General features: G+C 36.3%; 1 protein-coding gene across 6 annotated transcripts in view; it reads left to right on the top strand.

Annotated features, from left to right (window-relative positions):
- Window positions 1–23588, top strand: part of NIPBL (NIPBL cohesin loading factor) — a 162898-nt gene that overhangs the window by 81753 nt on the left and 57557 nt on the right. For 3 of the 6 annotated variants that reach the window (XM_069880066.1, XM_069880067.1, XM_069880068.1), the window contains exons 9-10: window positions 7860–8492; window positions 20287–21858. The exons of 1 other annotated variant lie outside the window; for it this stretch is intronic. In XM_069880066.1, coding sequence (XP_069736167.1) covers window positions 7860–8492; window positions 20287–21858 — 2205 coding nt within the window. The remainder of the gene's footprint in view (window positions 1–7859; window positions 8493–20286; window positions 21859–23588) is intronic. 2 more of the 6 variants (XM_069880069.1, XM_069880070.1) reach the window with 2 other exon arrangements.

Genomic DNA, 23588 nt, shown 5'->3' with positions numbered 1-23588 from the left:
TGCAAGAATCTTGCCAGATGTTTATTTACCTCCTCTAATCTTGTATTTTAGAAATATATGGAAGAGCTGTGGATAATTACCATGTTATTTGGAGAATGAGATCCCTGACAGTGTGGGGTTTATGTATATTTTTGGAGTGAAAGTTGTGCTGATAAGTTTTCCATTGATGAACAAACAGCAAGGATCTATGCTGAACTTTTTGTGAAAAGAAAATGGGCGAAATACATAATTGTTTGTTTGGGAGGACAAAGAGAATGACATGAGACATCACCAGTTCAGAGAGAGATCTCAGTAAGGATGTTGTAATATCTAAGCTTTCTTATATAACATAGAAACTTGAGGCAATTGTTGAAGATGCAGGAACAGGGTGCATTTCTGTGCTTGTCATGCAAGTAGTAAGGACTTCTGGAGACATGGAGAATGTGATTGCACAGTTGTGGATGACTTTAAGACTAATATAGCTGTCTGATAGCATCTGAATGAGAGAAAAGTTTTGATTGCAGCTTGAGCAAGTATTTGAGAGGTGGCAGAAATTGTATTTCTTATTGTGGTTGGTTATCCACTTACTCAGTGGAGTAAAATTTCTCTGTTACAGAAATCTTTGCTTCACTTCAGCTTCTCTAACAGTACGAGAGCAGCTGAAGTTTTATGCAGAAGTTCTAGGCTGATCTCTATCCTTTATTTTTTTATGTAAGTTTTATGTTTTTAGCTATGCAAACAGAATAATGACTCTGCTTTCATGCTATCATCTGTTATCACATCTGATTTCTTAAAAAAATCATTTCTATGAATTCATCTGTGAAGAGTTAACACGGAGTATTTTCTTTTTATTGATCTCAAAATATTCCGTGGCTTCTACTACCCAAAATCAATTAAAATCCTTTATCCATTTGTTCCACTTCCCTACTGTTCTGGAACCTCAGAAAATATTATTTTTTTTATTCAGAAATCTAAAGATTTGTATGAAAGAAAACCTTCTAGAATGTTTTTAGACTTTTGATTTCCAAAGAACAGAGATCATATAATTTACAATCCTGTTTTCACATAGTCTTCTAAACATCCATAAACATGGGGTAACATCCATAAGGACAATGAACAACCCTTAGGAAAGTATGTAACTTTGCACTCTTTTCCAGAAATAAGTTATATTCTCTCCAGAAATTGTTAATGGATATTTGTTTTTCTGAATAATTACTTTTCCTTTCTGAGGGGTTTACATGAGTTCTTCAGCAAGATTCTTCTGAGCTGGATCTCTGAATGTATAGTGCGTAGCAAAAAGAATTAGGAATCTTCTTAATCTGTAGTACAGACTTCAGTGCTCTCAAAGCTACTTGTTATGAAAAATAGTCATTTTATACTCTCCCTTTCAAAACAAGGTGAGAGAAGTTTGTTCAAAGACCTTTTTATGACAGGGCCAAAATGAATATTCATTCTTTCTTTCTTCAAATCGTATTTTTTTTATGTGAAGATGCTTCTGAATTACAGCAGTTCTGACCTTAAATAGCCAAAGCTGAGTTTTTCATCAGACATTTGAAGCTCTGGAGAAAGTGGTGGGACACTTCCCTGAAAACTACTGACAGAATATGTGGACAGCGAATAAAATCTGTCCCCAAAAATCTCCCAAATATATGTTCTTCTTTGTCTGTCTAGTATGCTATCCCTTTCAGTTTGAGTTTTGAATTAAGTTATGCTCTTCAAAAATCAATTTCAACACTTGTTTAGTCAAAAGAAATAATAATTTCTTTATACCTAGTACAAGTCTTGGATAGATTTCCAGGGCAGATTCTGTGGTTTTAGAAAACACAGCAGGAAAGGACTTGAGGGCTTCCCATCTTCTTACCATCATACCAGATGAACTGTTCCAGTATTACTCCAGATAGCTTCCATGTACTGTTAAAATGTCAATTATGGACTTCCCTTACTCTTGCCATGCAACCTCTTCAAATTCTTAGTGCTAGTAAACCTTTCTCCTAATGCTTAGCCTGAATCAGTTTTGCTGCAGTTAGGCAGGACACTTCTTAGCTTCTTTCCTGTGGGCAAGGAAAAACAATTCGTGTCTTTTTTTTTTTCTATAGCAGTCTTCTGTAGATCAAAGAATTTTGCCATGTCTTGCACTAATCTAATATACAGACTGAACAGCACGATTTTTTTCTATCATCTTCACATGTCATCATTTCTGAGCTTCTAATTGTCTTTGATGTTTTTATCTGAATTCTAATTAGTCTAGATTTGTCTTGATGTTTACTGTCCTAAGTTGTAGATACAACTGTGTTTGAATACTTAGAAGGATAAGTAGTCAGAAAAGTGCAGCAGACAACTTTGTATGATACCGCTCTTGTGTATGACAGTATTATACCCACTAATGATAACTTAGATTTGTATTGCAATTTGGTTTAAGTATATTACTGTTTTTCTGGAGCTTATCTGTCTTCCTTTTGTGTTGTTAAAATTGCTTTTGCTCAGATTAATAAAAAGTTTCTGCTGCTTTTCACTGAATTTCTTTTGTTTCACAAGGTTATTCAAATAAAGCAAGAAAGCTGTCATTTTTTTATTCTGTTTTTAAAAGCAATTCTTGGCTTCTCTCTCAAAGCCTCAACACCAAAAGCTGTTAGGATCTTTATATTAATAAAATACTGTCTGTCGCACAAGAAGCTACCAATGAAAAATGCTTTAAACTACTATTCTTATTACAGTACTCTGGGAGGCTGCACTTGTTCACCCGTACTCCTTTCGTCCCATTTTACAGAGAATAATCGTTGGTCTATGAATACAGATTTCCAATGGGGTATAGCTCAATCTTAATTTTTGACTAAATCATACTTCCTTGGCTTGTTAGTGAAATTGTTATGAGAAGCTGTACAGAAGACCTATTGCTTTACAGAATAAAATTGCTTTGATTAGATTATATTTATTCTTAAGAAATCAGCTTTGCAATATGACCTCTTTATTATTGTCTCAATCTTTACAGAGAAATTGTGCTTCTAGTATGTGCCTAAATCATATGAACTATATATAATACTCTGGTCAATCATTTACCATCTTTCAAAGGGACTGGTTTTGCCTTTTTGAGCCCACTGAAGGCATAAATTTTCACGATGGTTATTACCAGCTCTGAGATTGAGGTAGCCAGAGTTCTAGGCTGAATTTCTTTGATCCCATTTTCATGAAGGCATTCCGTTGATGTGAAACTGGTAAATAGGTAAATATTAAATTAAAAAAAAACCCTGAGGTGCTTCCATTTATGCACTGTAACTGCAGTCTCTTAAAATCTTTTGGCAGTAATGTGTCCTCAGGTTCCATCATCACCAGGTTCTTAGCTTTTACGGCAAACATCAGTATGAAAGCAATATGGGTGCTCTGGTTCTTTTCTCCTTCTCTGGCTTCTGCCCTTAGGAACTTATTTACAATATAATTATTCGGATGTGAAGGCTAATAATCCACACATAGCACATATGCATTCTGTAAAGTCCCTCTTTCCAAAGATTTTTCTAGTAAAAAGCATGGAATTCTGCATCCAGGTTTGCACAACAATTTGAAACACACTTAAAGAATATTTCTGGAGTCCTGAGGGTCATGTTGCTATGGATTTAAAAAGACATAGCATTTGAATGTTCCTGAAGTTGATTTCAAGTTTGTTCTGAACCAAGTATTAGACATTAGTCTTCATTTGCTCACTGGCAGTTTTTTTCCAGCTGTCATGCATTGGGAACAATGCTTCTGGCAAAAGAGGGTGTAACATTGGTGAAGGACTTTCCGTTAACACCTGAGAACCCTTATCTGAAAGGGAGTTAGAGGAATATGAGGATACGGTTTTAAGTTACCCTCTGGAAGTTATTGTTGTGCAAATGGAAAGATAGTAAGTCTTTAAAATTTTGTGAAATATGTGAATTCTGAGTTCCTGGTAATCTTAATAGTTCTATTTTAACCATGTGGATCATGACAAAGAATGTGAGCATCAGTGTGACTTTGGTGCATCAGCTTTGAAAGGCAAGTGGTCTTTTCTCAAAGAGGCTCAGAGATTTTCAGAGATAGTGTCGTGAATGCTTAAATGATACAAGTGTGGTGTTGTGATTAGAAAGTGTAAAGACAAAAACCATAAGACGGGGATGTCAGTGATGTGTGTAGTTACATGGACAGAAGCTTATTTGTTTGCTACACAAGTTACCAATGCATGTTAAGTGAAGCCATTCCAGGGGTAAACAAACAAGAAATGATTTAACATTTTTGAGAATACTTAAGTCGCTGTCAATGCAATGCATTTTATAGTTGCTTTCATTTTAAAGGATTTGATAAGAAATCAGTCAAGAGTCACAGAAAAAAAGGTGTTTACAAGTTGATGCAGCAGCTGATAAAACTTCTTTCATACTCAGTGCCATCTACTGCTAGGAATCATTATAGAGAACTGGGCCCAGGATTGTCATGGGTGGTCAGGACAACTGTTACTGAAAGGATGTGGAGGTATTGATGATGTGCATGTTTGTCCTCTGTAGAAGTGTCTCTTTGGTGTTATCTGGCTGACCACCGGTATTTGCTGTTCAGTAATGATACAGTGACCTTCCCAAAGTCACTGTCTCTTTCTATATGGCAGGAATATGTAAAACTTTCACAGAACCACCAGGTTGGAAAAGACCTCCCAGATCATTGAGTCCAACCATTCCTATCTGCCACTAAACCATGTCCTTGAGCAATTTGTCTACCTGTCTTTTAAACATCTCCAGGGATGGTGACTCAGCCAAGTCCCTGGGCAGCCTCTCCCAGTGCCCAATGACCCTTTCTGTGAAAAATTTTTTCCTGATGTCCAGCCTCAACCTCCCCAGGTGCAGCCTGACGTCACTCCTCCTCATTCTGTCCCCTGTCACTTAGGGGGAGAGGCCAGCTCCCTCCTCTCTACAACCTTCTTTCAGGTAATTGTAAAGAGCAATAAGGTCTCCCCTCAGCCTCCTCTTCTCAGGGCTAAACAACCCCAGCTCTCTCAGCTGCTCCTTGTACAACTTGTTCTCCAGCTTCATTGCTCTTCTCTGGACACGCCTCAGAGCCATATAGAAAGAGATTGCACGAAGTTCTTTTACTGATACCATGAAAGATCAGCTACAGAAAGTCTGATTTTTTTTTTTCTCCTGAATTACTGCACAGTTCTAGATTTAGACTCAACAGCTGCCTACATATTTCACTGTTCTAAAATAATATTCTGAAATTCGGTTTGTTCCTGAAGATCATTTCTGAAGATTATTGTGTTATTTTTACTACAGTGACAGCATTTTCTAGGACAAACCTTCTCAGCTTTGGCATCTCAACTGGTTCAGCAAACAGATCATGCCTGTCTTGTCTGTGTATTCTTTACACAAAAACATTTCTTTTGTTATCAACAAGTCTTACATGAGCTTTGTCCTCAACATATAATGGCTGAAGCCTTCTCCCATAGGAAATATCCCTGACAGACATCAACAGTAATAGGCACAACTCTCTGTATAATGGGTGATGGTTTTTGTCTGAAGTCTAAGCATCTAACAGAATGAGGTACATGTTCAATGTATGATACCTATTCAAAGCTGCTGATGTCTGTAGTGGAATGAAGCTGTTTCAGAATGCTTCATCTTTTTCTGTTTCTTTTCAGCTCAGTATATAGACATTGTAACTTCTAAACATCCTTGTTGCTAGAAACCATCATTAGAATCTGAGAAATATGTGCAGTTATTGCCAAACATGTACCCTTAAAACACAACTTACAGGCCTTACTATCAACACCTTTCAAGAATTTCCTTCAGTAGGAAGATACTTTCAAACACCTGTTCGTAGTGCTGCCTAGGAGAGGGAAAACTTTACTTTTATTTCTTCATTTACTGGATTCTAAGTATATTCAATGGAATGCACTGAAATCCTTCTGACCTCCTCAAGTCTACCCAAAAATGAAAAGAATCTCCTTATCTGTTGCTGCAGTGTTATTTTTCAGCATGCCAAATACCAAATTAATACCAAATCAGAACAATCTTGTCATGTTTACTTAAAAGTTTAGGACAAGAGATAATCAGGTTTGTGTCCTCTATTTGAAGTCTAACTGTGCAAACCAGTACATGTTCCATTGTTGCAACCTGTGAAGTATTTGTGTAAGAGATAATTAAAGAGTTAAGATGTCAGTAATATCTCTTTGAAGAGTTTTGAGCTACCTGTAATATTTGTAGAAATAAATACACAGCAAGTATTTCCTGTGTAGTAATCGTTATCATAAAAGAAATTGATTGCTAATGATTTTTGCTATACATTACACTAAGACAATTTGGTCACTTAGCAAAAGAGACAGTAGTTGGTGGGTGGGAAGGAGTAGCATCGTGTGAATAGTACTGGTGGTTGAGTGTGGTATTTAATTTTAGGAGGGGAAGTGGAATAATGGAAAGATCTAGAGAATCAAGATGAGTCAAAACAGGGCATCCCAATGGTGTGGGTGCTATTGGCAGAATATAGAGTTGTTACTGGTGGTCAAGAAAGGGGAAAGATAAGGCCATTTGATACCCTGGTCTCTGCATACAGAAGTTATAGAACTTCTCACAGGATGTAGTAGGGAGAGAAAAGTAATTGCCAAAAGTAATTGCCAAAAGTAATTGCAGTATAGCCATCTATGCAAAGAAGCCACCAGTAAATACACACCTTTCATGTGAATTGAAGCTTTGCTAAAGACATCCATTCTGATTTTCATCTACAGGTCAGTACGTTGCTTAATGATTCATAATATTTTTTTAAATACCAGTAGAAATTGAAGCTGCAGAATAAAGCTGCTTTCTTGCTTAATGCTATTTCTTGAATGAAGCACATGGGGACCTGTATTCCCATTAGTTTTTATTGGTGTTATAAGTACTGACCTATCATGATCTGAACCAGAGTGACTAATAATAATCTCAGTCACTGCTTTCTGAAGTTACATATTCTCCAATGGATGAATGGTATCTGATAAATGTTTGTGTTAAGAGGAGGCTGGCTCTACTGGTGCGGCTAAGAGGCTTACCCCACGGGTATTCCAAAAATTATAGCTGAAAATGATAACTGGGACATATTGAAAAGCTTCTCAGTTTTACATAGCTTTTTTTTCTGGGCTCACAGTTATAGGGAGCTAGTTTAATTCAAGGAACAAAAAAATTCTATGTTATTAATTGGAAAATGCTTTTAATTAAAAATATCCTCTTCTAAAAATTTCTCTAGATTTACTCAGAACCTGGAATGAGTGCAAGTAGAGGTAAAAAAAAAGGGAAGCAAGATAAGGCAGGGAGTGGTAGAAAAAGGCCTTGTGACAGTTCATGTTTTCCATATAGGCATGGGTGGGGGAAGTTGGGATAAGTCTACTTCAATTTAAAAAAAAAAAATAAAAAGAAGTTGAAAATGAACTGTCAGGAACACATTTAAGGATGTTGTATATATTTTGATTTTTTTCAATTAAAAATTTGAAATGGCTAATGCATATACAAAATCATTGTCTTCTTTACTAGACCTTGTTAAGAATCCTTTTGATCTTTCCCTTTTCTGTATTCAACTTGCTTTCATTGACCATTTTCTAATAGCTGATATTCTGAACCTGCAGATACTATTTTTGTTTGTTCTTTTTTGGTGGTGGGTTGGTTTTTTTTTCATCTTCTCTCAAATGATCCTTTCTCTACCAGCAGTGGACTGCTGAAATACCTAGGAATACACTACAACTCTCTGAATTACATCTTGATCTAGGAATGATGTGCTTCCTACCAATCTTATTTAGACGTTTGTGAACACAGATACGCGTAGAAATACAAATTAAAATTTTGTAGGTTATATTTAGTGTGTTTTTATATAAACATGAAACAACATAACTGTTCAGTTTTTCTGAATTATTATTCTAGGATCAAGACAACCTTTAATCCAACAGTCTCAGCCTCCACCTTACTCATCACCTAGAGATGTTCCCCCAGACATATTGTTAGATTCTCCAGAAAGAAAGCAAAAGAAACAAAAGAAAATGAAGTTAGGCAAGGATGAAAAAGACCAGACTGAAAAAGCTGCAATGTATGATATCATTAGTTCTCCTTCCAAGGACTCCACTAAGCTTACATTAAGACTGTCTCGTGTAAGATCTTCGGATATGGACCAGCAGGATGATATGCTTTCTGGTTTGGAAAACAGCAGTGTGTCAGAGGGTGATATTCCTTTTAATGTGCAGTACCCAGGACAGACTTCTAAAACACCCGTTACTCCACAGGATGTTAACCGCCCACTAAACGCTGCTCAGTGTTTGCCGCAGCACGAACAGACAGCTTTCCTTCAGGCACAACAAGTGCCTGTTTTACAACAGAACACTTCAATTGCTGCAAAACAACCTCAGACCCCTGTGGTACAGACACAGCAACAGGTTTCGCAACAAGGAACCATAACGTCATATGATGAAGTAGAATTGGATGCATTGGCTGAAATTGAGCGGATAGAACGTGAATCAGCTATTGAAAGGGAGCGATTTTCAAAAGAAGTGCAAGATAAAGGTAAAAGGATTGTGTGTGTGTATACACTATATATATTATATAAATATATATGTATGCATGAAACACCATATATATATATATACACAAAAACTTCTTGTCATTGTCACATAGTTCAATTCTGTTTACTCAGTGTAGGTTCCTCTGCAACATTCATCTCCATTCCTCTCCAACAATGAACTGTAATCTCTCATATATGCTTTTTTTTGTATCTGGTATCTTTATTTTGGGCTTTAAGGGTTGGAAAGTGAAGTTCTTATTTTTCAAAATTCATTTAAAGCTACTCCTATTTTGAATCATGAGACTGAATGAAGTACCATTGATGCTGCTTATAGTTTCTAAAATCCCAGCAGTATACCGTAAGTGAAAATTTGCAATAAGTTTTAGTAGTTGAATTACTAATTAACTACCTATGTTGCCTAATTTAAGAAAATACAGGAGGACTCTTAGCCCACTTCTATTCATATCCCCATTTGAGCCTAATGTGATGGAGGTGTTAGGTTAAAATCACATCTGTTCTTCTAAAGGCAGTATAACGATTGGGAAATACATGCTACCATGCTGTCTCCAATGTTTGTTCAGCCGGATAGTTTTTATCATGTAGGCATTACAAGCTTTAGAGAACTACCCCATATCTATATGATCTTTAGCACAGAACTGGTTGAGGCTCTGAAATATTTTCTTTTCTGCTTCAAATGGCTGTACCAGTTGTCTTTAATTGATTTCATTCAATCTATCCTATTTGGGATTTTTAGTTGGTTGTTTTTTTTGGTTTTTTTATTAAACTGGCTTGAAGGTCTTCGTCTTCACAAATCTCAAAAGTAGATGTAAAGCCCATGTGTAAATCTTGAGGATAATATATATTTTATAAATTAGATAGTGACAGGTTAATACAAGTATTTTTTAGAAGCTTCCTCTGCACTGTTTCATTTCTGAGTTAAAAATCATCTATAATATAATGCTAAAAATCACACAGATTGTAAAACGGCACGTATTCTGATTTTCAAAATTCATAGGTGAAAGTGGTCAATATGGGACGTACTTGCATAGATGCACCTGATTTTACATGCAGTTTGGGTCTTTAACCAGGAGAAAGAACACAAATTTTCTCTCTATTCAAATTGGGGTTTTTTCTGTTTTTAAAGGTGTTGGGGGTGGAGGGAGGAGAGAGAGAGTGAGTTTATGTATGCGTTTGTAAATGTGGTTGCTGCAATTACTAAAAGGTTTAACTTCCTAGATATTTCTTATTTAGTAACTAATCAAGGCTTTTTAGGAAATGTTTGTGACTATGTGGAGAACATGTGTGCTTACCTCAGAAGATACCTCTAATACTGCCTTTAATTTTGAGTTAATGAAATGAGGGATTTGTTAGTTTGCTTATATCTCTTCTGTTGACTTAATGTTTATTGAAGAAGAGCCTGTGGCTTGTGTCTCCTAATAGTTCAAAAGCTACTTTTATATCCACACAGTTCGAGTAGAATCTCTGGCATGTTTTAGCTGAGAAGCATCTGGAAAAATGCTCTGTATTTTTGATGATGCACAACAGCCTTCAAAGACTTACAGCAGGTCTAAAACACCCTTTCTTTTCTGTTCTGTCTGTCAAGAAATATTGAGCATTAGTTGTAACATTTGTTTACCATAATCACACAGCCATGGGCAGGCTCTGGTTTGTTTCTTGTAGGGAAAGGAGTGATTTTTATAGAATGTGATCTCTTCATTTCACCACTGCTCAATGAATGTTTTCCCAAATCAGGATTCTACCTTATGCCTCCCTTCTACTTGCATCTTCTGGCGGGTTGCAGTCTTTCGTGAGTTCCTGCAATTCCTGTGAATTGGGTACAAGAGTTGCTGCCTTATGACTGGGACAAATGATCACCACTTATTCACTGGTGGTGAGTTGCCCTAAGCTAGACAGCAGCTCTTATCACCTTGACTGCTGAGGTTTCAGCCATGAATGAATAGCATTGAGTAGAAGGGGGTTTTGTAGTCTTGGTACACATTTTCTGAAAAGCTCTTACATTGGACAAATATGGTTCTTACTTTTGGGTAATGTGTTTACCATTGCGTTTAAGTTTATACTACGTCTGCAAGTTGATACACTGCGGGATTGTCCTAGTTATGGCTGTTTGGTTTGGTGTGACTGAAGGAAGAAGCTTCATCTACTGTTCCTATGTGAATAAATCTGTTAGAAATATCCAATAACTCCTAAATATGGGATTCCTTTTCACAAAGCCACTTACTTTACTTATGCAGAAGCACACTATTCATGTGTTTTAGTACATACACTGTAACTTCAGATCAAATCATTTCAAGAGAGTAGTGTGACTGTATCAAGTACTCGGCCTAATTAGAGCGGGAATGCATAGTGTGAGCTGAAGCTTTACAACAGTAAGTGTCTCTCTAGTGATATTACTTGAGATGTAGCACATGCTAATCTACATGGAAGCATCTTCACTATTTTTGTAATTGAAACATGGGAATACGTATTAAAGCCACGCTGTCTGTGTAGGTGCACGTTGGTATTTTTCTTCCATAAATTATTTTGAATAGAATTGTACTCACAAATGTTGGTGGAAGATTTATGGTCTCATCTGTCCATTTTTTTAGACGTGAAACCTCAATAGTACTGTGTTTTATCGAAGTTTTCAGATACTTTCTTTTTAACAGTAAGGCTTTGGTTGGATGTGACACATTCTTTCTGAGGGTTGGAATCAGTAGTGCAGTAGAACTGTTTATTCTAGGAGAGAGGCAGATATATAAGGAGCACAGGGGTTCTTGCTAAAGTTGTACAGCTGCTACACTTGCCTAAGACAATGCTAAGGGGTTTTGGGTTGTTTTGTGGGGTTTTTTTCTGTTGCTGAAGTCCTTTTATAATGTTTGTAAAGGTGGGAAATGGGGATTGGAGCGCTTTAGTAATAATAGTACTTTCTGTAATAGATGTTAATTTTAACAAAACTGTTCAAATATTTAGCTTCCACCGATCAGAGTCTGTCTCAAGGTGGGAGGCAGTCTATGATTCAGAGACTGAACTAACCCTGAGTTTTGGAGAACTGCCTTCTTTGAAAAGCAGCTTATCTTTCTAGAACCTGATTGTCATACTTTTGCTTTCTGAAAAAGGAATTCTTAGTGCAAAAGTCGCTAGTGCAAAATCTGGCAGATTTGACCTAATGCATTTCAGATTTGCATGAGGAGTGTTTTTATATTATAGACCTTTTGCCTTGTATCAAAGTGCTTTTCAGAGTTCTGTCTCTATAATTCTATCCTTTTGGTCTATTTACATCTTGGATTAAGTGGATTATATGGTCTTTCCATCATGACAGAGAGGTGTGAATTTTGAAAAAGTTATTTTCATCCTTATCCTCTGTTTGGAAGGACAAGAGCCCATCTCCTCTTTCTACTTTTTCCGTAGAAGATATCTGTCTGTATTGATTAATCTTGCAAATAATTTGTCTGTATCTGTTAATGAAAGGAATAGGATATTTTGCAGATGAAGGTACCTGGCACCAAAAGTTACATTCTAATAGATCTCTTAGGTTTAATAGCCTCAGAACAAAGAAATAAGTTCACAGAACGTGACAGATTTAAGATCTTCATTTCCCATTGCCCCCCTTGCAGTGGCCTCTATGCCCTCAGCAGATACAAGTTGCCAGTCAATACTAGACCATATCTTCTCTTTTGAAAGGATGTCTAGTATTACAGATAGGTCTAGCTATTATTTATCAAGACTCAGATTGTCTGAGTTGAAAACAAAGTGATTCGGAGACAGATTGTCTTTTTACACAACTGTAGACAAAAATGCAACAATCCTCTGCTTAGGTGCATTGTGATATTTTGAGGATGTAATATCTTCAGAAAGGTAATAAAGCTTTACCCACACTTTCTTTTCTAAGCAGTAGTCACATTTCCTGTAGTTGGTGCTGTTGAATACTTCTTCAGCCTGTTCTGTTCACTTAACTGGAGTTGTGCTTTCTTCACATTCTGAAGTTGACTACTCCAGGAAAATACAGGAATCCTGTTGAGTTTTAGAAAATTGTGTCAGGTATTTCTCTTCTTCTCATGAATCTTCTTTTCCTCTGATTCTTGGGGTCTATGTTTAGGGACAAATTTCATTTTGTTAACCTCTGTTCTTCGAGTTAATTTGTGTTTTGCCACTGTTCAGATAGGAGTGGGTTATTTCTGTGTATCATCAAGTAGTTGGTAGCTAGTTAGACACCTTCACTCTGAAACTTTCCTAGAACATTACTTAAAGTTCTTGCTCTTCACAATTTAGACCTGCTACTGAATTAATTTCTGGGTTCATGTTTTATACCTCAAAAACTGTAAATCAAAGGTATTTAAGATTATAATGTTAAGAGGAGCTCTGAGTATTCTAATAAGGGGAAAAGGGATAGTAGCATTGAAAATTACTCGGAAAAACAGAAAATAATCTACTTTTTTTCAGAGACTCTTTTTAAAATTTCTGTTATTTTTTATTTTATTTGCTAAGTTTTAATTTGCACTTAGTATTGTATTCACTGTTAGGTTTTAGCCTCCTTCAAAGACACTTCAAAATAATGCATCTGTTTTATCAGATGAAGGAGTTGTACTTCTACTTGTAAAAGGCACTGTTCTCTGGAGTTTGTGAGAAGACTAATGAAATCATTAATCACTATTTCATTGGGAGGCTAATATTTTTTAAAAAAAACTTTGAAGTGTTAGAAACCTATTTAAAATAAGCCAAACCTGCTTGTATCTCTGTTTTTTTCCCTATATATTTTACCTTTGAGGATCCATTTTACCCACTTCTTACTGTGGAATCTTTAAATCTTACAGTGGATTCTTTGAATTAGGAAGAAGTGAAGCTATAATAACTGTATTTTCAATAATTGGATCAGTTAGGGGGCATTTGGATGCCTGCTGTGGGCCCTGCTTTTTTAAGTTCGTTTCAAGCCCATAGCAGCAGAGACACACATCCCAAGAGTGTGAATCTGCCGGAGCAAAACTCTCAAAACTTCAGTTATAGGTAAGTAACATTTTTCTCTTACCTTTTAAGTTCTTGTGCAGCTCCTCTTCCTTTTTCCCAATTACCCATCTCCCCCCAGAAGTTCCAAAACCAGGAAACTGATAGAAGACCACTATTAAGAATGAATAGTTTGTTTTCATTCTCTTTTATGTAGCCAATTGATGAAATGACAGAATGTGTAATTATAACCACTATATTAGCATTCAAAAATATGTTACGGGAGGTTTATTTCATTAAAAATGGGGTTACAAGTGTAGACATTTGTAATCTGGCAGAAGATAAGTCACTAGTACCAGAATATTAAATGAGACAGTGTGAAATATAAACATCTGTGTTTATGTAGTAGGACAGTGTGAGAATTAGGTATCGTGTATTTTGTGTATATAAGCTTTCATTTGGTCTGCATTTTATAGTGTGACATAATGGATGAAACTAGCACCTCGTATAGCTTTGCCAGGAAAACACAGCTTTGCAACCTCCAGTTCCTATGGATGATATATTTTTTAGTGTCTCTGTGTTCAGACACTTTTTAAGAAAAGTTCAGGGAAGAAATTCCTCTTCTATATAGAGAAATATCAAAGAAATGCTGAAATGTTTCCGTCTGTCTAGGAAAAGTTACTTTCTTATATATTTTTTATAAAGAACTAAATACTGGTTTTGGTTTGGTTTTGTTATTTGTTTGTAGTTTTGTTTTGGTTTAAGTAGAGGCATACTTTTAAAATAGCATTTACGTTATTTTGGTGCTCTTGTGTAACATGAAAACAAATTTCCCCATTTATTTCCAGACTGACTGTGCTTTACTTAAGGTAGCACAGAAACTTGGTCTTCTGAGCAAGTGTAGAAAATAAACAAAACCTAGCTAGATTGGTAAGAAGTCTATTTTTTAAATCAGTAGCTTACACTTTAGATTATAAAGTCAAATATAATCTGCATGTAGCATATGCCCTTGATTGTACCTGTTAGATGGATAGGAGGATTTATAATATTACTTACTAATAATTACTTAATTTTGTTGTAGGATGTTCAGTTCTCTATAATGAACTTAAATTTTGATAAAGAAATGGCAGGTATAATTAATAAACCTTGTTAAGAGCTTAAGGCCAGCATTTCTATAGTTCATATTCACTAAGTTCACTCTGACACCAGCATAAGAAAAAAAACAGACTTCTTTTCATTATCATGCAGTATAAATGTTGCCGGATCTAGTTGTTTGAAGATATTTTTGAATGCGGAGTATGGTGTCAGTGTAAAATCTACATCTAGAAGGGATATTCCAAAGTCATTGCTTATTTCTGAAGTTTGCTGTTCATACAAGTGAATGAAAAACTACTTGGATCATTAAGCCTACTGTTGGTGTGTTGCATTTTTCTTGTGAAATTTGGTGCCATGTTGTATAATTGCACTTAAGATTTTGCTCAGATATTTTAACAATTGACTCTACAATACTGTAATTCTTCACAGAGCAACCATATGGATAAAACACAGCATTTGTGCAAGAAAATTTTATGTTGTAAGTGAACTAAAATCGTATTGACGTAAAAGCAATATTAAATTCAAGGAGGTCATTACCATTTCCAATCTCTAAACAAGTATAGATGATTAATTATACTTTTCTGTAGCTCTGTTCTTGTTATTTTCTAGTGTAATATTTCTGTTATGTTACTATAATTGATAGAGAATCATGAGTTACCAGACATTTTTAAGTATAGGGATTTGTAAGATCATATTTCATTTTCCATTTATGCTGATTACATTATTGTTATATTAAAGAAAACAAGCAAAGCTTCACCAAAATGAAGATTTTGATGTCTGTACGCCCTGAGGTGCGTCAGAGACTCTAGTAGTCTTTGTGTTTTGTCCTGACTCAGTTTTGACATCACTCCTGGTGGACTATTTCTTTTCTCCGGGGCACAGTGACGAGAAGTTTGATGAGGTCTTCTAACTGATTGCTAAAAATTAACTGCTCTTCCTGTTCAGATTCCCTGAAAAACCTTCCTCTGAACTGCAGCAGCTGGAAGCCTTCTGGTCTATGCTTTAGAGTTTGCGATTCTGTTCTGTTCTATAAATCTTCATATATAGGGTTCATGACTATACTTTTTTAGTTTCTTCTGTAAGGGAGCAAGCAGTGAGAAGAAATATTTTAACCTATGTTTGCTGAGTCTCTCCTTCAAGGGGAGGAGCTAGTACTGTGAGAATCTCTTCCACTGATGGGAAGAGTTACCTCTGGTTGTTTAATTATTTCTTTACTAGACTATGACTTTGGGGGAAGGTCAGGTGAGGTCAAATGCTGATGGTCAGGAACGCTGAATCTTCATGAAGTACTAGAAAGATAAGAATGTGTATTTGCCTTCACTCCACTGATAGGTCATCCATCAGTACCATTAAAGGAATTTTAAACCTTCTTGTACCCACATTAGATTGATTGGTTTAGATATTTGTGGTCTACAGAACACTGTTGCTTGGGAGACAGGGCACCTGGAGAACTTTGAAGAGCTGTGAAAAATAAGTTAGAAAAGAAAAAAGTTGTCAGTAGACATGGATTTGTTATTTAAATGTATGGCATGTGTTAACTGTTGAAAATTCCTAATCTTCAATGTTAGCTTAAATAAGATAAGCTTCTAAGTCAGCTTGGCTGTGGCTGTTAAAAGGTGGAAGGTTTGACCATAACAACTGCTTAGGACTGGTATATTTTCTTTAAATATATTACTTGCTGATTTAAATAATTCAAAGGATCCACTTTGATTCATTAATTTCTGAATCTGAAAGGTCTCGTCCTGTTGATACACAGTTCTATCCAACGATGAGGGCCACAGCCTGTCTCTAGGGGTAGTGTTCATAAGAGGACAGGTGAGAGATAATCACTTGGAAATCCAGCTAATCTTTTTTTCCATTTCAAACTTGTGGTTCCTATAATGTTTTGTTTCTTGCCCCATGGTGACCTGTTTAATGTGACATAGCATCTCTACTGTTTTTTGGAATAAGGTAGCTTCTGATCTTGCTTAGAGTACCAAAATACTGCCCTTTGAGCCTGTTGCAGTGTAAAGAGAACATCCATGTGGGTTTGCCAAGCCAAAGAGATATATGCATAAGAGAGTAACTGGGATCAGACTGTGGTCTTAACTGTCGTAAATTTGTTCAAGGAATCGAACAAAAAGTAGATACATTTTTGGATCAGTCTGTGTTCTTGGAAGCAGGAAGAAGCGAGTAATGTTTCTAAAAAGGAAAGAATCTGAAAACAGGTACCTTGGATACTTGATCTCCCATACAGTCAGAACGCTCTTCTGTGGCTTACTACAGAGAGTGAAGCAAGAAGCACCTGATGACATATTAGTCTCAAGAATTTCTAAGCTTACATGTTCAGAACTGCGGCAAGCTTTGAATCTCTGTCTACAGGATTTGAAAGAAAATTCATTACTCTGATATTTTGGCAGAGTCCTACATCCTGATAATAAAAAGGAATTCTATTATGCATAGAATGAAGTGGATGAAGCTTGGATACTGATGCCTTGAAGGATATGAAGTATGTTTGGATATTGTAAAAGTTCCTAAGTTTAGCTATTTGTCAAAACCCTAAGAGGTTCTGTTAAGGACTTGTGCCTTAACAAAGTAGATATATGCAAACTTGCATCTGTCTGAAGACGTCTGTTTTTAGAAGATAATTGCACTCTCCTCATCTCTCTGTTAATTCTTCCCATATAGTTCAAAGTGAGTGCAAGCTCTTGAAGCCCAGTTCGGCATTTGGATTTCTGCAGCTTTTAGATTTCACAGTGAATTAAAACGTTCTTGTGCTCGTTCAGTGGAGTTTTTTCATTATGTTCGATGAAGATTGCAGTACTAGGTACTCATCCTACCTTTTATGCCCCAGTTCAAGCTGCTATTTTCATATACTTGGAACAGCTTTCCAGATTCAGAAATCTCATAGAGGAAAAACAGCAATGATCAAGTCTAGCTCAGAGGATCACCATCAAGCACGGTAAATATGAAGAAAGCTGTGAGTAATCTGTAACTGTCTGGAATTACCTTGCCACTTAGGAAAAGAAAACTTGAAGGTGTCCCTTTCTTCTCAGACAAGATGTCAACAGGCAACAGGCTGTTATTATAGTGACTTACTAGAACAAAAGTATTTAGTTGATAAGAGAAATGAAAGAAGGTTCATCAGAAGAACTCTGTATTTAGAGCGAAAACGCATGCCAAGTTGTGATGTGATGTGATCATCTACTTCTGTCTTCTCAACTTACAATTTGATATTTTGCATGATGAAGAGCAGCATCATTTTAAGCCTGGCCAGTTACAGAAATTCAAGCAAGAAAATTGGCTCTACTTGAATTGTTTGGGTTGTTTAATCTTGGAGCCTTCAGCATGAAGGCTCTGAAAGGTGAGTTTTGATTGATCCAGCCACAGTTGCTTAAGGCATCACAGCTCCTGGCCATCTGCTTTGCAGCTGTAGTAGAGGTAGCAGAGGGAAACATTAACTGACAAGCTCTTAACTGACTGGTTAATGCAAACCATCTCCGCTAGCACCTTAAGATGATGCGCTGGACAATGAGGTGCACTCATGGGAAATACCAATGTGTATTCTCTTCTGCTACACGTGATAACAGGGGCAGATAGGCTGCTGCTGGATCCACCATCAGAGGTCTACTGAAATATTTAAGTGTGGCTGACATCTTAGGGTTAAAATGAAAAAGCTGGCTGACTTTTTTTCTAAGAACAGACCTTTCTCAATTTGTGTTTCAAACTGTAAAGGGGTTTAATTGAGAAGGTAGTGATCTGTGTGGATGTATGTGTATTAACATGTTTTTGTGGTTTGTTTTTTTTTTTTAAATCAGTTTTGAAGCCTGTTAATCTGGAAGCTTGTACTCCATGACTATTCTTAAAGCCTGCCTTGAAGCTCAGTGAGGTCCAGGCTCCCTTAATCATAGGGAGAAGATGATGATTTGTCACTGGGTTACAGTTTTTTTAAAATATATATTTGTTTTAATCAGTGGTGTAGGGAAATTTATCTATGTAAGTTCTCAAATGAATCCAGCAGTCGTAGTACAGAAAATGTAAAAATCTCCATGCTAAAAAGCTGCATATTTGATTTCGCAAATTCGTTTTTCTTCACTTGTCTGTCATAAGGTTGGTAGGTGTTCCTGCAGGGCTTTTTGTTTGCAGTTAACCAGTTTCTGCATGGAGTTTATTTTATCTGTCTTTACTGTCTTCCAGTCATTAAATGTTGTATGTGATTTTGAGTTTTAGGAAGTTAGAGATGTACCAGTAGATTTTAGAATGGAAATGATGTCTCACATCACTAGAATTGACCACATTACTGCTTGTTATGGTGTTGTAATGTTTATTTTGAAGATGACCCTTCAAAGTTTTAATACTTGTAAATAAAAATCTCCTACAAATATAGAGGAAATTAATAATTGTATGTTACGATTCTGATTTACAGTTTGAGAGGGTGGTGGATTTTTTTTCTTGGAGTTTATTTCCATATTCCTTGATTGCATCTTCCTTACTGTTCCTTCTTCCCAAAAGAAAGCTGCCTTTTTGCATCTGATGATAAGGCACCACAAAACTAGACACAAAATAAGATACTTTTCTTACATTGCATTTGTAGTGTAGATATTTTGACCTTAGAGCTACAGCAGAATTTTCCAACCTATGTTTACTCATTCCTTAGACTTAAAGTCATATTTCCTGATAACAGAAAGTCATTGTTTTTTGGCAAATTACACAATGATAGCTGAAAAATGAGAATATGAGCCTTTGTGCAGATAGGGCTTTTGCTTTTCATGGCAGAAGTTAATTTTAGTTTAGAGTACCATGTTGGTAATATAAGTAGGTTTTAGTTTAAATGAATAGAACATACTCTTTTGGATACTTGCATGTGCTTCTCATTTCTATGATTTCAGCAAAATTACAGGGTGTGTGGTTTGCTTGCTCAGTTTTTCTGTATTCTACTCTGCATGCTTTTTTAGAGTAAATTGAAGGGCTTATTGCAGAGTCAAGCTCTTGACACTGCATAGAATTATCACTGAACTTATTTCATTAATGAAATTCATTATGATTGCAAAGGGAAAATACTCAAACTTTTAAGTGCATAGTGCTCTCACATCAAATATGTATGTGTCATGGTGTAGACTCCAACTCTTGGTATACTGTTTCGCTTCAAAGAGAAGTATGAGATGTTGGAGTTCTCTTAATAATTTTTGTTTGTTATTCATGTGTCTCCTGGCTAAAATTTGTGTGAAGTCCAACTGATGCACTGAAACAATGAGTGAGAACCTCTGTCTTAATCATTGCAGATCCTTGCTTAGTTCATTAATAAGGAAGCAGGCTGAATCTGCAGGGGAGAGAGTGTTCTATAGTAGTATTCCTCAAAAAGTAACTGTGGAGGTGCACCCTGACTTCATATTGGCAGACTTTTGCTTCAAGCATATTTGATTACTTTGGGGTTTTTTTGGGTTTTTGTTTTTTTTTTTTACTCCATGTATTGTAGCTGCTTTATTAGGTGTTTCTCTTAGGAATTACAGAGGGATTCTGATTTCATGTTTCAAGGGTGGTATTTTTTAATGATTAGTTGGTACCTGCAGTAGACTGACAATGAATGACAGTCTCAATACATTAAGGAGTATTAGCTAGAGAAGTTGTATTCTTGCTTTTAGATTCAATGGATTTTGTGGTGTTTGCACTCAACATTCTGAGAATTATTTGATGGGAGTGGAGGGGAATCAGCATTCTTGCTTGGACATTTACCAGTCTGTATATATATAATTTGTGTGATTTTTTTTCTCTTTTGACTTGCAGATAAGCCTCTGAAGAAGCGAAAACAAGAAAACAAACCACAGGAGGCTGGAGGTGCTACTGGAGGAAACAGAGCAGCTTCTCAGGAGACAAGTTCTACAGGAAATGGGGCACGGCCAGCTTTGATGGTTAGCATTGATCTGCAGCAAGCAGGAAGAGCAGACTCTCAGGCAACAGTAACTCAGGATTTGGACACCATCAAAAAACCTGAAGAAATTAAGCAGTATAATGATGGGTTTGTGTGTGTTCCCCAAGAAGACGCTGTTGGAGTTCTTAAATTTAGACCTGAAAACCATCCTGAGATTTTTAGGAAAAAGTCAGACTTTGAAGGTCAAAAGATGGACATCCAGCAAAATGAAAATAGACAAATGGAATTTCAGCAAAATGAGAGCAGACGGTTGGAAAGTAAATACAATGAGAATAAACAGTTAGAAGCTAGACATGAAAGCAAGCATGAAAGCAGACAAATGGAAGTGAAACAGAATGAGAACAGACAGGCAGAATCTAAACAAAATGAGAGCAGGCAAATGGAGATGAAACAAAATGAGGGAAAACAAAATAATGGCAAACAGGAAGTAAGGCAGCGGCCCGAAACGCCGAAACAGAAGAGCGAAGGCAGGCCCGAAACGCCGAAACAGAAGAGCGAAGGCAGGCCCGAAACGCCGAAACAGAAGAGTGAAGGCAGGCCCGAAACACCAAAACACAGACATGATAATAGGAGAGATGCCAGTAAACCATTGTCAGATAAGAAAATTGAAATATCTAGGCATAAACTAGATGTGAAACCTGATCTTTCAAGGGTAAAACCTGAAAGCAGATCAGATCCAACAAAACAGAGGCCTGATGGGCGTTCGGTTTCTGATACACCAAGGCGTGACCATGATAGCCTTAAACAAAGATCTGAGGACAGGGGGGAGTCAGAGAGGTACAGAGGAGATCCATCCAAGATTAGAAGGCCTGAATATTTGAGGTCCTCAAACAAAAATGAACATGATTCTAAGCATGGTATTAAATCTGATGGTTCAAAACCTGAGAAATTTGAAAGGAAACATAGGCATGAGTCTGGTGAATCAAGGGAAAGGTTTTCTTCTGGGGATCAGAAATCAAGACCTGACAGCCCTCGTATTAAACAGGAAAGTAAAGGGGATACTAGTAAATCAAGACCTGATAAACCTGGTTTTAAATCACCCAACAGCAAGGATGAACGAAGGACAGATGGTAATAAGAGTAAAGTAGACAGTAATAAAGCACATGCTGACAATAAAGCAGAGTTTCCCAGTTATTTGTTGGGGGCAAGATCTGGTGCATTGAAACATTTTGTCATTCCAAAAATCAAGCGTGATAAAGATGGCAATGTTACTCAGGAGTCAAGGAAAACTGAATTTAGAGGTGAACAGAAGGACAAAGTAGAGAAGATTGGACTAGTTGAAGATCTAAATAAAGGAGCTAAGCCTGTAGTTGTCCTTCAAAAGCTTTCTTTGGATGATGTTCAGAAATTTATTAAGGATAGAGAAGATAAGTCAAGGGGATCTTGTTTTAAACCTAACAAGAACAAGTCATCCAAATCTAATAAAGGTAAGGCTTTTTTAATATTAATTGCATTACATCTTTTAGTCCCCTATTCTTTTAGATTTTCTACTTCTGTGGTAAGAAATGAAACACAAACATTTGATGGTTAGTTTATATGCTTGCTTATGGTGATTTTGGGGAACAAAATGAAGCTCATCTACAGGTTTGTCATTACTGGAAATCCTGCTATGATGTACCTGAAATGATTTATTTACTCCAGTGCAGTACCTGATGTGGGAACATCTAAATGGTCTTAAGCTGAACTTCAGCTGCATTAGTTTAACCTAGTAATTTATCAAGGGAAATGTAACTGTTGTTATATATGATTTAAACTGGTGTAATTGTCTGTATAAGGGACTGGTACTGCTGTAACTAAATCATTGTTGCTGGTGTGGTGGGAAATACCTATATATACAAGCCCTGAGATTCTTTAGTATTTTTAATTGGGACCAAAATGTGTTTTTCCACGACAAGTTTTGGTGGAATGCAGTGAGAACAGTTACAAAGTCCCATCTACCTCTTTTAAACTATAAATACAACTTCACTGGAGAGCCTCCACACATGAGGCTGTGGGACAATAAGCTTGTAAAAAATATTCTGTCTTTAGGAGAATTCAGTTGTCATTGTGTCTAGAATCCATTGTATGCAGAAAGAGGAAAGGAACTGGTGAAAATTGGCTGGCATTTTGAAATTATTAATATGAACAGGAAATAATTCAGAATAGTTTCTAGGTTTCATATTTGGTTGATTGTCTCTTCTGCAGATATAACAGTTTTTAACACAGATTTAACACTTGACACTTTCTAAGACTTTTCTCCAACTTTTCTTGGTGCTCTAATTTTTGGCTTCTTTGGTTTCAGAGTGAAGTGGATAATTTCACATTGTGAAATCAATGTTACTAACTGGGCAGGGTGCCTTTCAAGTTTAATGTTTAGCAGTTAAAACATCTTAATTTCTTACATAGTTCTGTTTATAGAGTTGCACTGTCTCAAAATAGACAAATCAAGTGGCAGGGTAGAGCATTTCTGCTGTATGGAGGATGATTTATGAATCAGTTCCTGGTACATAATGAATTTGAGATGAAAATTTTTTCTCACATGGTTGACCTGATAAGAAATGATAAGGAAATCATCTTTGTGAATGTATAACTGTGTTTATGGGCATGGGTAGAGAGGTGATATCCGTTTGATGAATTTATTGTGCTACGTCTGTTCTTGATCTACTAACCTGTTTGTATTAATTCTTAAAGACTTAACTCAGAATTTGTATTACTTATTTGTAAAATATTAGCCTCCTTGTTGAATATTTTCTCTTTATTCTGGACATATGAATATTTCCTTTGTCCCTTTCTGAGATTCAGAACAGGCAATATCTCTGTTTCTAGTAATAGATACCTATAGTTAGATATAAAATTTTAACATCTTTGTTGTCAGTTTAGCCTAAGGGTTTCAGGTAAAACCTTTATGTTCTTGATAAGGTGCTATTGAGAACTTTCTGGTGGAACTCAATTCTCATCTCAGAAGGATGGATTTTTAATTCACAATCCTGTGTGCAGAAAATCAGTAATTTTAGAGCTCTCAGAGCCATATGCAGTGCATGTATGCGGTCTAAAATGTTTCTAATGTACTACTTTGAGTCTAAATTCTATGTGGTTATTTATATAGAATGTTTCAGTAACCTGTGAAGGTTTTAATGACTCTTGTCTTGTTGTCATGGTTCTAGAGGCTGTGTCAAAA

Source organism: Phaenicophaeus curvirostris, chromosome Z (genome assembly GCF_032191515.1).
Source record: "Phaenicophaeus curvirostris isolate KB17595 chromosome Z, BPBGC_Pcur_1.0, whole genome shotgun sequence".
Taxonomy (NCBI): domain Eukaryota; kingdom Metazoa; phylum Chordata; class Aves; order Cuculiformes; family Cuculidae; genus Phaenicophaeus; species Phaenicophaeus curvirostris.
This window is presented reverse-complemented; position numbering and strand designations above follow the sequence as displayed.